The 17014-nt window shown below is 43.0% G+C and overlaps 1 protein-coding gene across 2 annotated transcripts in view; it reads right to left on the minus strand.

Moving 5' to 3' along the window:
- The window catches only part of LOC138793426 (cyclic nucleotide-binding domain-containing protein 2-like), a 149764-nt gene that overhangs the window by 53925 nt on the left and 78825 nt on the right, over positions 1–17014 (minus strand). For both annotated transcript variants that reach the window (XM_069971991.1, XM_069971992.1), the window contains exons 8-10: positions 13645–13728; positions 6495–6640; positions 3763–3823 (exon numbers count right to left, since the gene is read on the minus strand). In XM_069971991.1, coding sequence (XP_069828092.1) covers positions 3763–3823; positions 6495–6640; positions 13645–13728 — 291 coding nt within the window. The remainder of the gene's footprint in view (positions 1–3762; positions 3824–6494; positions 6641–13644; positions 13729–17014) is intronic.

Consider the following 17014-nt stretch of genomic DNA (forward strand, 5'->3'; position numbering starts at 1 on the left):
TAGATAGATTTAAACTTCTATTTAAGAGCATTAAGATTTATTTTAAATGTAAAACTGAACACATACAAATGGCAGACTGGGGTTGGGGGGGATTGTTTTTTGTTTTTTTTTTGCTCAATTTAAAATATCTTTATGGCAGTAAAGTAATTTTTACAAAAAGAAAACAATTCACTTAACAATGGGAAGAATATGTGAAAGTGAAACAGTGACGCCTCTTCTTTATAAGTCATTATAAAGGGACTTAACAATGAAATAATAATTAAGTGCTCAAAGAACAACCAACAAGCTGTGCGACCTACTTATGAGTCCCCGAACAATGGCGCCATTGTTATTATCCCCAACAATCCGGATATGTTAACAGCAGCTAATGTAGATTTATATTTGTTATAATAAAAGCTTAAACAATTCCACCTGCAAAACCATTATTCTACAGGAAGGAGAAATGTGAAAGTCAGTGAACCCTTTAGAATTAACTTAGAATTCTTAATGGGGTATTCTGGCGAAAACATTTTTCATTCACAGCCACAGGTGTCAGAAAGTTATATAGATTTGTAATTTATTTCTATTTAAAAATCTCCAGTCTTCCAGTACCTATTAGCTGCTGTATGTCCTGCAGGAAGTGGTGTATTCTTTCCAGTCTGACACAGTGCTCTCTGCTGCCACCTCTGTCCATGTCAGAAACTGTCCAAAGCAGTAGAGATTTTCTATGCGGATTTGCTCCTGATCTGGACAGTTCCTGTTACAGACAGAGGTGGCAGCAGAGAGCACTGTGTCAGACTGGAAAGAATACACCACTTCCTGCAAAACATACAGCAGCTGATAAGTACGTAAAGACAAGAATTTTAAATAGAAGTGATTTACAAATCGATATAGCTTTCTGGCACTAGTTGATTTGAAAGAATTGGGAAAAAAAATGCTGGACTTCCCCTTTAACACTAGGTACAACAAGGATTATAAATCCTATTTGGGATAGGGACTGGTGAGAGTGATTCTATTCTTATATGATGGGGTTAAGTGGCCATACACAGCTGTTACATAGCAGCTGTGGGTGGGAAACTGTCCGGAGTGCTGTGAAAGGGGAAAGGGCAGGGTGGTAGCAATGTATTTTGGGAATTGTAGTATTGAGCAACTGCTCAAGTAGTGAGTGGACTTGGTAGGGGAGTAGTGAGTGGACTTGGTAGGGGAGATGATTATATACCCACAAAACGGAAGGATTTGGGGCAATTACGGAACTGGGGTCTACGGGTATAAATGACTATATGCTTCTGTTGCATTTTTATTTTTTTAACCTGACTTCGGAGTACCCCTTTAAGTCACATAATGTATGCATCAATGTTGATCAGAAATATTGATAGATAATCAATACTACAGTCTCTGGCTAGGGGTGTAGCTTAAAGGGGTTATCCAGCGCTACAGAAACATGGCCACTTTCCCCCTACTGTTGTCTCCAGTTTGGGTGGGGTTTTGTAGCTCAGTTCCATTGAAGTAAATGGAGCTTAATTGCAAACCGCACCTGAACTGGAGACAACAGTAGGGGGAAAAGTGGTCATGTTTTTGTAGCGCTGGATAACCCCTTTAAGTCACCTCCCCCCCCCCCCCATCTATGGTCTTATAGATAAGATGCCTTCGATAAATACTCAAAAATACACACAAAGATATGTATATACACAATAAAGAGTTGAAAATAATTCATTGTTAACCCTTGTTAGTGAACAGCATAGGCAGCTACCAAATTGAGAGGAAGGGGTTGACATGCAGTTCTTATATCATCTTGTCAGCGCAATCTTTTGTTTTTTGACTTTACTTTTCTGTCCTCTATCCTGTGTGGATCCTCTGCTCCTGTCAGTGCTGCTGCACAGACCTCCATATATTGCTGAGCACTGAAAATGAATTTTAACAGATCAGGCATAAGCAGTCAACCTTAAAGCCAATGTACCATCATGAATTTGAAAAAAAAAAAAAAACTAATGCACTGGGGGTCGGCTGGATCTTCTCCAGTGCAACGAGCTGGGTTGATGCACAACAAGAAAGCGGCACTAAGCGCAGGAACTAGGCCGGAATCTTTATGTCGGCTCCGACAAGATACGATTTATTATTTTTTTCAAATTCATGATCGTCCATAACTGCTTATTCCTGATCTGTATAAAATACATCCCCAAAGCTCAGCAGTATATGGTGGTTTGTGCAGCAGCACTGACAGAAGCAGAGGACTGCACCACTAGAATCCAATAAGCTTCTAAAATAAATTAGCAAATTCACAATGGTCCATTCTCTTTAAAGGGAATATCCAGGAATCATATTAGATAGAGCACATCTACTTTCTTGTAAAAACAGCACCACCCCTGTCCTCAGGTTGTATGTGGTATTGTAATTCATTGTCCCTCACTTACTATGGAACTGAGCTGCAAAACCCTAAAGTGAGGTGCTGATTCTGGAAGACAGTGGGGGGGGGGGGGGATTTTTCAAACATGGTGTAAAGTGAAACTGGCTCAGTTGCCCCTAGCAACCAATCAGATTCCACCTTTCATTCCTCACAGACTCTTTGGAAAATGACAGGTGGAATCTGATTGGTTGCTAGGGGCAACTGGGCCAGTTTCACTGTACACCGTGTTTGATAAATCTCCCCCAGTAACTGTGTGTTTTTAAGCCTGGACAACCCCATTAAAAGATTGGGGAAGGGGGATTTCTGGGCCCCTCTAATTTATGGGCCCAGTTGCAGCTGCCCCTACTGAGACCCCTATAACGGGTCTTACATAATGTCATAGTTTTACCTACAATCCTATATAAGTCATTGACAATTTATGCCAGGAAAAAAAACTCAGCTCTGCAGCGTCTGAACTGAACAGAGTTTCATTGTTTGGAGCGGTTACTGTGTTCTTTTCAATGACACAACTTACTTTGTCTTCATAGACAGTTGTAACCATGAGCACTAATTGAGGTAGTTGCAAATCTCATGCCGCTTGGCAGAGCCGGGCATCAAACAATTGTCTCTCGGGTACAGTAGCTTTCAGCGCTAGGACAAAACTTTTGGACGGCAGTTTTGGCCGTGTTCCACTTACGATAATACTGAATTAAGTTGGAGGACAGAAAAGCAGCAGTTATTCCTCCCTGAGCAATACTTTTTACTTACAGTCCTGACTATTGGTGCATACTGACAAATAAAATATGTATTCGGGATAAGCAGAGCTGAATATGTTATTTGACTCCTCGACTTTGCATTGTGCTATCATGCAACATATGCAAGATTGTAAATTGCACATTGTAATATATTTAAAGGGGTATTCCAGAGGGGGGAAAGTTTTTAAATCAAGCCTTCCAGTACTTATCAGCTTCTGCATGTCCTGCAGGAAGTGAAGTATTCTTTCCAGTCTGACACAGTGCTCTTTGCTGCCACCTCTGTCCATGTCAGGAACTGTCCAGAGCAGGAGCAAATCCCCATAGAAAAATCTCTCCTGCTCTGAACAGTTCCTGACATGGACAGAGGTGGCAGCAGAGAACACTGTGTCAGACTGGAAAGAATACACCACTTCCTGCAGGACATACAGCAGCTGATAAGTACTGGGAGGATTTAGATTTTTTTTTATTGAATTAATATGCAAATTAGTATAACTTCCTTACACCAGTTGATTAGAATTTTTTTCACCCTATAAATTAGTTCAACCAAATTACAAACTTAGCTCTGCTACATAGTATATGGCTGAGGGACACATTATGTGGGATGTAAATAACTGGGTCTAATAATAACAGATTTCAGTCACTTACACTTTTGATCACATAGATTTTGGAAGACGTCTTGGAATCTTTTGTAATAACCGTTCCCGGTCTATAAAAAGAAAGGGAAAAAAAATTAGGAATTCAATCTGTTTGGGGAAAAAAAAGCCTCAAACATCTGCTGCAAATCTTATAAATTAAAAAAATCTTTTTGTATGGGCTTGTCTAGGAGTAAAAAAAAAAAAGATTTAAAAAAAAAAACAGTGCCTCCTGTCTTCAGGTTGTGTGTGGTATTACAACTCGACTTCATGCACTTTAGTAGAACTGAGCTGCAATACCAAATACAAACTGAGGACAACGGAGGTGCTGTTTCGATAAGATAGCAGCTATGTTTCTTTTAATCCTGGAAAACCCCTTTAAGAGTTTAGGGGATTTATCAAACATGGTGTAAAGTGAAACTGGCTCAGTTGCCCCTAGCAACCAATCAGATTCCACCTTTCATTCCTCACAGACTTTTTGGAAAATGGAAGGTGGAATCTGATTGGTTGCTAGGGGCAACTGAGGCAGTTTCACTTTACACCATGTTTGATAAATCCCCCCTTTAGTCTTTAAATACATGTATACAGTATGCCAGGGCCTTCATGGCTTCTAACAGCTTGTATTACTTAAATAAGGTGCCTTCCCTTCACTGCATCAATAGGATGACTCTTAAAGGGGTACTCCAGAGAAATCGACTTGTACACAAATCATGTGGGGCCAGAAAGTTATATAGATTTGTGGATTACTTCTATTTAAACAATCTCAAGTTCTCCAGTACTTTTTAGCTGCTGCATGTCCTGCATGAAGTGGTGTATTCTTTCCAGTCTGACATAGTGCTCTCTGCTGCCACCCCTGTCCATGTCAGGAACTGTCCAGAGCAGGAGAGGTTTTCTATGAGGAGTTGCTGCTGCTCTGGACAGTTCCTGACACGGACAAAGGTGGCAGCAGAGAGCACTGTGTCAACCTGGAAAGAATACACCACTTCCTGCAGGACATACAGCAGCTGATATGTACTGAAAGACTTGAGATTTTTAACTAGTAGTAAATTACAAATCTGTGTAATTTCTTTTTGCCCCAATTGATTTGAAAACATTTTTTTTTTTTATTTCTCCGGCATACCCCTTTAAAATCCATGCCACTACCAATAGTATATAATGTAGAACCTGACATGGCACCAGTAGGTAGTGTGTATACACATCAAACATGAATATCTATTATAGATTAACACAATGGCCCTTGAAGTCAACAGGGAGCTACAACTCTCTGCACTCTCTGGGGGCATTATTACTGTACTAGTAGTTCTAAAAGATGACGGTATCTAAAAAAAAAAAAAAAAAAACTTTAGAAAGGTTTTCCCTCAGTATAATATCGGCATTGTCCCCTAGAATTCTGTGTTGTATTTGTCTGTTAGAGCAAAACATAATTCTACATTTGGAAAAAACAAAAATACTCATGTATCTAGATGTAGCATTGCTTGTTACGGCACCCCCTGCTGTCCTTTTGATTTCCTATTAGAACGTCCACCTACTGTGTCCAGTACTGGTGGTCATACATATCCGCTGGTACGTGGGCGGCAGAGTGATTTCTTCTATCGGGAGACGAGGCAGTAAAATCAGTGAACTAGACTGGAAGAAACGTCTTCTCATCGGCACGGAACACATTACGCAAAACTTAATGAGAGGAAATCAAAGGAACACCAGGGTGCGCCATAACAAGCGCCGAACGGGAACATCCAGATACAGGAGACTTTTATAAAAGTCAGATTCATAAAACGAATCCTGGGATAACGCCTTAAAAAAAAACTCCTTGAAAAACTGAGAACATTCGATAAAACAGAAAGTTGACTGATCGTAATTATCGTGGAAGAAAAAAATTAATAGAAACTTTCCTCTAAGTTCCAGAAGTGACATTATTTGTTATTGCCGAAAAGCGTAAAAGCCATAAACCAATTACAGGAGACAAAAAATAAAAATAAAAAAATACCTGGTGGATATCGCACCCCATGCGGTGATTGGGACAGAGGGAGCGCTAATTCATCACCCGCAGAGCCGTGTGCTAACAAGCTGCAGCATTTATTATGGCCATTCATTAACTTTATGTTCCATTACCAAGAGTAGAAAGTAAGCGGCACAGCACAATACATCAGCCTGATGCTGCAGTCTACACATATCCTGCTCAACAGGTATCATTAAAGAGGCACTCCGCGCTGGGGTTATTTTTAGGGTACGGCTGGGGAGGGGGTGGATATAGAAGCCGCCGGCCCTTTACCTCCCCGGTTCCAGCGCTGGGTCCCAGATCGCGCCGCCCCTTTCTCCCGTCCGGCTGCTGCTTCCTGGTCTGAGCTGCGGCTTGAGATGTGACGTCTCAAGGCAGCTCAGCCATTCAGCGGCCAAGGCGGGACTCCACTACGACTGCTGAATAGCTGAGCTGCTTTGGAGATGTCACGTCTTAAGCCGCAGCTCAGACCAGGAAGCGGCAGCTGGACGGGAGAATAGGGAGGCCTTTTTTCTTAAATTAGTTTTTTTTCCAATGCAAATGATTCGGTTCCATCTCAATGCACCGATCCGCCCCTGTAGGCTCATATGGGGCTCTGCAATGATGAGTGTCAGAGTGCCCCAATATTCATTAGGAGAGACGAACCAGACAGAGGTGGATTGGTGCACTGAGGGGGGGGGGGGTAACACCGATGCACAGCTAAACCAGTCCTGATAAGCCCCCCCCACCCACCCATGCTTGTATGATACCTGTAGAATGTGTGGACACAGATTCTGGGGTTATTGTAAGGAAGCTTCTGGATAGGCCAACCACTGAGAAGGTCGATGCTTTCCAGCAGGCGCAGATAATCCGGTCCTTCCTGGGATTCACTGGTCAGGAATATGTTTAGGAAATCCTAAGAAAAGAACATAATGGATGTGTCGGCAGTGAACTGGTTAAACCAATAAGCTTTTACTATGGACTTTACCATTGTAGAGAATTCCACATACAATGGTCATAGATATTAATTAGGTCTTGTCTGCAGCGCTATTTCGTTGAAGTTCCCAACATCCCCATGGGAAAGACCTAAAGACCTGTAAAGGGCCCTATTGCCTTGTCTGAACACTGTACATGTGCTGGATAGTTAAAGGGGTGCTCCGGGCTGGGGGGCTTTTTTGCCTATGGCCGGGGAGGAGGCCGGTTCCAGCCCCGTGTCCCGGATCACACTGCCCGGCCACTTCCTGGTCTCTGACGCGGGCTTAAGACGTGACGTTTTAAATCTGCTCAGCCAGTCAGTGGCAGAGGTGAAATCCCGCCTCTGCCACTGATTGGCTAAGCAGACTTGAAACATGACGTCTCAAGCCCCTGCAGAGACCAGGAAGCGGCCGGGCAGCGCAAGCTGGAGCCGCGCGATCCGGGTCTCATTGCCCTCATCCACCTCCTCCCCGGCCATAGGCAAAAAAGCTCCCCAGCCCGGAGTTCCCCTTTAACGCCCAAATGCAGCTCTTAGATTAGAAGCAGCTATCCGACGGTACAAGCAGTTTGGGGGGGGGCAGATTGTGGGTGCAGGGGGAGCACATCATCAAGGGAAGGACAGGAAGGAATCAAACTGGTTAAAAAAAATTCCTTTTTCTTTATTTTGACCAATCCCTTTAAATGGGCTGTCTGGTGGGCAGAAGACCCCTGAAGTCGTGACATTGTGGACAATAGTCGTGGCTATTGGACATGGTGGTTTGACCCTCACGCTATAATTGAGATATGCACAGGCCTCCTTCACTTCTAGGGCCTCTAACTTTATTCTGCCACATAGTAAAATTTTGTTGATACCCAATTTTATATATTTGTTATGTTTTACTATTTTTGCCCGATATAGAACTTTTTTTTTACATTATTTTTTACATATATTTTCTCGACATCCTGGAGTCATAACTGTTTCTTTTCCTTACATTCTGTAACTTTTTTTTTTTTTGGGTGGGGGGGGGGGTAGGATGGGGTACATATAACTTTTTGATTTCTTTTTATCTTGTTTTTGGGAGTGGCAGTGGGTTCAGTTATTATTTAAAAGCACTGACTGTTCAAGTTAAAGAACACTCCAGTAGCGAAAATAGGCGGGGGCAAAGGGGGCGGTCGCCCCCGGGCCCACTCAGGCAGGGGCCCACTAAGGTCTCAGACAGTTAATGCTGTCTGCAAAAGCCATTGCTTTTGCAGACAGCCTTAACACATGTCTGTCCTGGCCGGGGCCCCCAAGAAGCCAACAGCACCTGGCAATAGCGGGCCCCCTTAGCTGTCGGATGCCGTGCCCGGCCAGGGCTGGATCTTCTCCCTGCTTCTTCCTCACAAGCTGCTGCTGGCCCCTCCCCCTCATACCACACTGTAGGACAGTGAGGGGGAGGGGAGAAGCAGCAGTGTGTGAGGAAGAAGCAGGAAAAACATCCAGCCCTGGCCGGGCACGGCATCCGACAGCTGAGGGGGCCCGCTATTGCCAGGTGCTGTTGGCTTCTTGGAGGCCCCGGCCACTACAGACATGTGTGGGGAGGGACCAGCAGCTGGAGGGATCCTGCCGTCCATGGCTGCCAGAGAGGGACTGAAGTCATCCAGCAGCAGCTCTGACAGTAAGTGAGGCTGCTGAGCGCTGGAAGGTGTCAGGTACTGTGAGAGGAGTGACAACACACAGACAGACACAGACACACAACCACCCACCCACACCACTGACCAGACACAGCAGCTATATACAGTATATATATGACCAAATAATCAGGAGGAGCCATATATATATATATATATATATATATATATATATATATATGTATATATATATATATATATATATATATATATATATATATATATATATATATAGGGCTCTGGGACCATCTTGTACTCAGTATGATGGAGGTCACACAGCTTTCCAGAATCTTCTATTCAGTATAATGGAGGTCACCCAGCTTTCCCAGTATCCTGTAGTCAGTATAATGGAGGTCACCCAGCTTTCCCAGTATCCTGTAGTCAGTATAATGGAGGTCACCCAGCTTTCCCAGTAGCCTGTAGTCAGTATAATGGAGGTCACCCAGCTTTCCCAGTATCCTGTAGTCAGTGTAATGGAGGTCACCCAGCTTTTCCAGTATCCTGTAGTCAGTATAATGGAGGTCACCCAGCTTTCCCAGTATCCTGTAGTCAGTATAATGGAGGTCACCCAGCTTTCCCAGTATCCTGTAGTCAGTGTAATGGAGGTCACACAGCTTTCCCAGTAGCCTGTAGTCAGTATAATGGAGGTCACCCAGCTTTCCCAGTATCCTGTAGTCAGTATAATGGAGGTCACCCTGCTTTCCCAGTATCCTGTAGTCAGTGTAATGGAGGTCACCCAGCTTTTCCAGTATCCTGTAGTCAGTATAATGGAGGTCACCCAGCTTTTCCAGTATCCTGTAGTCAGTGTAATGGAGGTCACCCAGCTTTTCCAGTATCCTGTAGTCAGTATAATGGAGGTCACCCAGCTTTTCCAGCATTTGTACTCAGTATGATGGATAGATAGATAGACAGACAGACATACATACAGACAGACAGACAGGAGATAGATAGATGATAGATAGGAGATAGATAGACAGACAGAGAGGTAGACAGACAGACAGATGGAGTGATATATAGATAGATAGATAGATAGATAGATAGATAGATAGATAGATAGACAGACAGACAGGAGATAGATGGATAGATAGATAGATAGATAGATAGATAGATAGATAGATAGATAGATAGATAGACAGACAGGAGATAGATAGACAGATAGATAGACAGACAGGAGATAGATAGATAGATAGATAGGAGATAGATAGATAGACAGATAGATAGGAGATAGATAGATAGGAGATAGATAGATAGATAGATAGATAGATAGATAGATAGATAGATAGATAGGAGATAGATAGATAGATAGATAGACAGATAGATAGGAGATAGATAGATAGATAGATAGATAGATAGATAGATAGATAGATAGATAGGAGATAGATAGATAGATAGATAGATAGATAGGAGATAGATAGATAGATAGATAGATAGATAGATAGATAGATAGATAGATAGGAGATAGATAGATAGATAGGAGATAGATAGATAGATAGATAGATAGATAGATAGATAGATAGATAGGAGATAGATAGATAGATAGATAGATAGATAGATAGATATATAGATAGATAGATAGATAGATAGATAGATAGATAGATAGATAGATGTCTAAAAGCTTATTACCTATACCACTATTATTTTTAGGCAAAGATAATCTGGTTAAAAGGGTTCTCCAGAATTAAAAGAAAAACAGCATAATTGTTTTCTTCCAAAAACAGCGCCACCCCTGCTCTTAGGTTGTGTGTGGTATCACAACTTGGCTCCATTCACTTTAGTTGAATACCACACACAAACTGAGGACAAGAGTGGTGCTGTCTGTGGAAGAAGGTAGCTATATTTTTCTAATCTTAAGCCCTTTTACTTTTTTGCGGTTCTATATTTCAGATGTAGAAGCCTCTTACACGGCTCTTTATTCTTATTCACTATCAGAAATGTAGAACAATATTCCCTTTATTATTCAGAAATCCTTGTCACCTGCTGAGGTTTCCTATGGGTAACCTTGGTTGGGGGCCCACTCAGACTCACTCGCCCCCCCTAGGCTGAACCCCTAGCTACGCCCCTGAAACACTCCATTTGTTTTATTTATCGCAGACAACCCCTTTAAGGTTTGTTTAAACTATATCGAAAGCAAAAGGTCAACACCTATTTCTGTATGAATGCGCAAAACCCACAAAAATACCCCAGAGGGACTAAACCGAATAGACATAAAAGCAAAGCAGCTGATAACGATATGTAAAGGATCAGTAGGAACTCATTGTTTTCTCATCTAATGGATGTTCAAAGATAAACCTCCCGGGAACACATCTCTGTGTCTTTTTACATAGCGCCTTCCTTGATAGACGTGATCCTTCGACCCTTCATAGCAGGTAGATGTAACTTCTGTCAATTCAGGATAGTGGTTACATAGAGGAAAACAGTGATGGTATAATGGCTATTAGATATCTCCTGACTCACCCGACCTGAGAAAGGTGATTCCATAAAGCTGTCGCTAAGGCTATGCCTTCACTTTTACCTTCGGCGAGCAATCCGAACGCAATTAAAACCACACCCCCTTTTTTTCTCCAATAGCCCAACAATGTTGCCGATAATGCCAACAACAATGCACAGCTATTAGGGATGAGGCCTGGTAATGCTGATGACATGATGAGGCCTGGTAATGCTGATAACATGATGGAGCCTGGTAATGCTTATTACATGATGAGCCCTGGTAATGCTGATCACATAATTGCCACCATTTAATGGCAAATAATGGCCGTATAGAACAGCTACAATGGCTAGAGTAGTGGATTTGATGAACCCCCGCTAGCGATGGTGTAAACCGCTGAGTCTAAGGTTGTTACTCCTGATTTGGCTTGCTTGGGGTGGTGGCCGAGGTGCAGCAGGTCAGGGAGCTACATAGACTTAACACGGGCAGGATACACTTAAAGGGTACAAACACACACACCATATACGCAGCAGATACGCAGCAGATTTGATGGTGCAGATTTGATGCTGTGTTCAGTTATTTAGATCTAATCTGCTGCGTATCTGTTGCGTATCGCAGCAGAAAATACGCTGCATATACGGTGTGTGTGTTTGTACCCAAAGGGTGCTTTCACACACATCGGATCTGCAGCAGATTTGATGGTGCAGATTTGATGCTGTGTTCAGTTATTTAGATCTAATCAGCTTCGGATCTGCTGCGGATCCGCAGCAGAAAATCCGCTGCGATGCGGTGTGTGTGAAGCTACCCTAATAGGTCAGGGATACAGGCTGGGACCACAGTACTAGGAAAATCATGCAGAGGCTCCAACAAGGGAACCATGACAGGGCAGGCTTATATATGTACAGGCTGCATACTTGCCCTATAAGGATATGTTCACACTACGTAAGTTTCCAGCCGTAGCGCGTCCCGTGAATAAGCGGCCAGAGATTTACGTAGTTTGAGTACAATGTAAAGTATACGATCTACGGCTGCACAGTTCACACTACGTAAGAACTTACGCCCCGATCGTATGCGGCGCCGTAAAAAATGAACCAGACCGTTGTCTGAGGACAAAAATGCTGTAACTTACGCCCGTAGCGTAACATGCGGTCCCGTACGTAGTGGTGATTTCTTCATTTTTGCACTTTGATTCGCCGATCCAAAAGGTTCTGTGGGGTGTCCGGGGCTAGCCGAAGATTTCCAAGTAAAAGACCGCTGTCAGATCGCTATGTAGGGCGCTCGGGAAGAGTATGTAGACTACGGACGTAAGTTTGCAGACCGTACGTAGCCGGCCGCAACTTACGTAAATCCCCAGCCAGAGTTTAACACGTATATGTCCGGCCGCGAAAATATGCAGCCGGACATATTTGTAGTGTGAACATAGCCTTACTTATAAAGCTGGGTTCACACTACGTATATTTCAGTCAGTATTGTGGTCCTCATATTGCAACCAAAACCAGGAGTAGATTAAAAACACAGAAAGGCTCTGTTCACACAATGGTGAAATTGAGTGGATGGCCGCCATATAACTGTAAATAACGGCCATTATTTCAATATAACATCCGTTGTTTTAAAATAACAGCAAATATTTGCCATTAAATGGCGGCCATCCACTTAATTACAACATTGTGTGAACAGATCCTTTCTGTGTTTTAATCCACTCCTGGTTTTGGTTGCAATATGAGGACCACAATACTGACTGAAATATACATAGTGTGAACCCATTAATATGAATGAGATATTGCACGCATGCCCTAGGAGGCAGGGACAAGCACACCGACGAGAAGGGGACAGACAGGGAACTGAGAGCGGTAAGGCTCCCAGAGAAGGGGCCGAATTGGTAGCAGAGCCAAACTCCGGGCTGTGGCGGCCTCTATACAGGAAGCACTGAAGGAGAGGGTGCATCGGAGGCCCAGGGTACGGGTTGCTGCCACAGATGTGACAGCAGCGATAATAAATCTGCCCCTCTATTTCTCTTTGTACATCTAAAACAGAACACATAAGACTTCAAGGGTTTGATCAAGAGACGCCACAGCAGCATATTACAGGCCGCGTACGCTCAGTGTCTATGAAGGACATAGATTCCTGGAACTGAAGGTTTTCACAATGTCTATTCCTCATTTCCAGAAGAAAATAAAATGATGAGCTAAGTCAATTGTAAAAGATTACGGTTATAATCAATCTCTCATATTCTACACCATTTGCAGAAATTACTCTTTCTTTCTGAATATATTTTATCATTAATCACTTGGCAGGACTGAAATTGGTACCATAATGAATAATCAGAACATCATATTAAAATTACGCCGTGAATTACTGCGCTCGTATATTGCTCAATGTAAACTAAGGAGGATTTCATTACACACTGTGTGATTTATTTTTGGCGCATTGTGAAAATTAGAAATACTACGTAGGAAAGCGAAGGCGCGCGATGTTGCTTCTGCGGCTGACAAGTAACCGTGACATTAATTAACCAGCGGCCGCCTGAATACCGATGCGCCAAAGTTACGACTGAAAGCTCATTTCAATTTAATTACAATATTTTGGGGATTTTTGGCTTTTTTTTAAAGAATTTTTAAAAATTCATGACTATAAATTTGAAACCTGTTTCTTATTGAAGAGACTTGGTTTATTTTTCCCATGGAGCATTGGGAGAAAATATGCAAATGAGCTCTCCAACAGAAGAAAGAAAAATCTCCTATTCACCGTAACCAAAAGTTTCCCCCAGAAGGATAAGAAACCCTCTTGTAGAGTTCTGCAATTGTGAAGACTGGGGAGGATCTTCTATAAAGTTGTAATACATATTACGGTATGCATTATTAAGTTCTTACCTGTCTAGTTATGGCAAGCAAGGAGACGGAGTCATGGCACACCACTGTGGCATTTCTCTTGGCATTAGTCAAAATGGCCACATCCTAGAAATAATAGGTTAAAAAAAAATTGTATTACTTGGCATATAAATACTACAGCATTGCGTTAGCATTAGTGTCGTTCAAGTACTAAAAGGCTGGAGTGCGCAAGCATTATTTTTTTAAATGCAGGATATAATATGGATGAACACTAGGACATAATATGGGCCAACACTCAGTTATAGTATGGGACGGGACTAGGATATAGTATGGGCTTACACCAGGATATAGTATGGGCTTACACCAGGCTATAGTATGGGCTTACACCAGGATATAGGATGGGCTGGGCGAACACCAGGGTATAGTATGGGCGGACACCAGGGTATAGTATGGGCGAACACCAGGGTATATTATGGGCAGATGCCAGGATATAGTATGGGCTGACACCAGGGTATAGTATGGGCAGATGCCAGGGTATAGTATGGGCTGACTCCAGGATACATTATGGGCCGACAACAGGATATAGTTTGGGCTGACACCAGGATATAGGATGGGCCGACACCAGAATAAAGTATGGGCCGACACCAGGATACAGTATGGGCCAACACCAGGATATCGTATGGGCCAACACCAGGATATAGTATGGGCTGACACCAGGATATAGTATGGGCTGACACCAGGATATAGTATGGGCTGACACCAGGGTATAGTATGGGCGAACACCAGGGTATAGTATGGGCTGACACCAGGATATAGTATGGGCTGACACCAGGGTATAGTATGGGCGAACACCAGGGTATAGTATGGGCGAACACCAGGGTATAGTATGGGCCGACACCAGGATATAGTATGGCCTGACATTAGAATATAGTATGGTTTGACTCCAGGATACAGTATGGGCTGAGACCAGGATATAGAATAGGCTGACATTAGGGTATATAATGGCTCGACATTTGGATATAGTATGGGCCGACACCAGGAATATTATGGGCCAACACCAGGATATAGTATGGGCTAACACCAGGATATTGTATGGGCCGACACCAGGAATATTATGGGCCAACACCAGGATATAGTATGGGCTGACCCCAGGATATATTATGGGCCAACACCAGGATATAGTATGGGCTGACCCCAGGATATATTATGGGCCAACACCAGGAATATTATGGGCCAACACCAGGATATAGTATGGGTCGACACCAGGAATATTATGGGCCAACACCAGGATATAGTATGGGCTAACACTAGGTTATAGTATGGGCCGACACCAGAAATATTATGGGCCGACATTAGGATATAGCAGTGCTTCTCAAACTGTGAGGCGCCCCCTAGTTGTTGGTAAGGCCCAGCTGGGGAGCCAGTTTTCACAAAAGTAACTATAATCTGCACAGTCCTTTTGCTGTTTGCAAAAATCTCAATTTTAGCAACATTAGTAATTTATTTTGTACTTGTTTTATTAGTGTATAGAGCTTGGGAGACAGGTGAAAGGTAGCCCTAGAATTATTTTCAGCTTTTAAATGGACTTTCACAACAGATAGTGAGGCCCAGGAATCCTCTTGGTCAGTCTGGTGAGGCCCCAGTAGAAAAAGTTTGAGAAGCACTGGGATATAGCATGGGCTGACACCAGGATATAGTATGGGCCGACATTAGGATATGGTATCGGCCGACACCAAAATGTAAATCAATGTGATGTAGATCCCTGAATATGGAGCCCAGGATGACCAATAGCAGGAGAAGGAAGCATGACACTTTCTTTTTTCCTATACTTGCTTGCTTGATTAAAGCAAAGTTTGTTGTAATGACAATGTCTTTTTATGCCCCACCGTGATCCCCCCAGGACACACCCAGAACCCCTATTTTTCCAGCTTTAGCTATGCCCCACCAGTCTATCAGGACCATCCAGGGACTAGTGACTGTTGGAACACATGTAAAAAACTAAAAAATTAAAAACATATAAAAGAAAGCACCTAGAATATGCATCCCAAGGATGGGCTGTAGGGTGGGTTGGAAGGTTGCCCATCAGCCTAACAATAGTGTTTTTGCATATCGATATGGAATTGATATAATAAGTTATATCGGCTTGTAGTAAAACCAATTAGGTATTTGGGATTTTTTTTTAGTATTTTTGGAATCCTCAGGGTTCATTGATATGCACCTAGGAAACCTCACGTCACAGAAGATGGACCCATGTTTTGTAAATGTGTAAAGTAGCGTGATGATTATTATACACTATCGAATGATTAATGGCACAACAAACTCTAAATGGGTTCCAGCAAATGAAGAAGTTTGAGCACATTAAGCCCGAGGATAAGGGAATATTAATTAGACTGTACAATGTAATAAATGAAAGGCATATTCTATTCCTAGCAAAAGGCATCATAAAATATGAAATATAGCAACTGTACTGTGTGCAGAGGAATATGTTTGCATAATACTGGGCCTGCAATTGTAAAAGAACACATAAACCAAAATCTTAATTGATGCGCCATGCTGCAACCTGATTCGAATGATAATGACCAAATCGAGGACTGCAACTCGGCTTAGATGGTTGATTCCAATAATCCCACAAGATATTTGAGTTCATACCAGGATAATTTCTAATCCCTTGGAAATCAATGACAAATTTAGGGTTACGTGCAGATCTCGTCACAGAATTTATGGTCCTATAGTTTTGACACAAACAGCATTGCAGAGGGTGGAATTGGACAAATGTCTATAACCAGGGGCGGATTAACTTTACCATAGGCCCCGGGCTGTTCACCAAGCCTGGGCCCCCCTATCCTACTGTAACTATAGCAGCATTAGCGTGGTGTTCAAGGTACAGGATAGATAATATCATGATGCCTTAAAGAGGTACTCCGGGCTAGGGGTATTTTTGCTGTATGGCCCGGAAGGGGTTGCATATAAACGCCGCCATCCACTTACCTCCCCGGTTCCAGCCCTGGATCATGCCGCTTCCCCGTCCCGCTGCCGCTTCCTGGTTTGAGTTGCGGTTTGAGACGTGACGTCTCAAGGCAGCTCAGCCATTAAAAGGCCGAGGTGGGACTCTGCTACAACCACTGAATGGCTGAGCTGCCTTGAGATGTCACGTCCCAAGCTGCAGCTCAGACCATTGCCTGGTCTGTAAGACTCGCTATGCCAACTGGATGTCCCCACTAACAGAAACAGTGCTCCTCAAGAGCTCCACCAAAGGCCTCTCACCAGTCAATCAGTAGCTTGCTCTATACTCATAAAAACCCTTATGTGCAGTTGAACGGCTCATCCGTCCATTCATGGCTGTCTATGGAGGAGTACATCATGACACATGTCACTGTGCCTCCTGTATCACATGCTCCTTTATAAGCAGCCG

This window comes from Dendropsophus ebraccatus, chromosome 5, assembly GCF_027789765.1.
Source record: "Dendropsophus ebraccatus isolate aDenEbr1 chromosome 5, aDenEbr1.pat, whole genome shotgun sequence".
Lineage (NCBI taxonomy): Eukaryota > Metazoa > Chordata > Amphibia > Anura > Hylidae > Dendropsophus > Dendropsophus ebraccatus.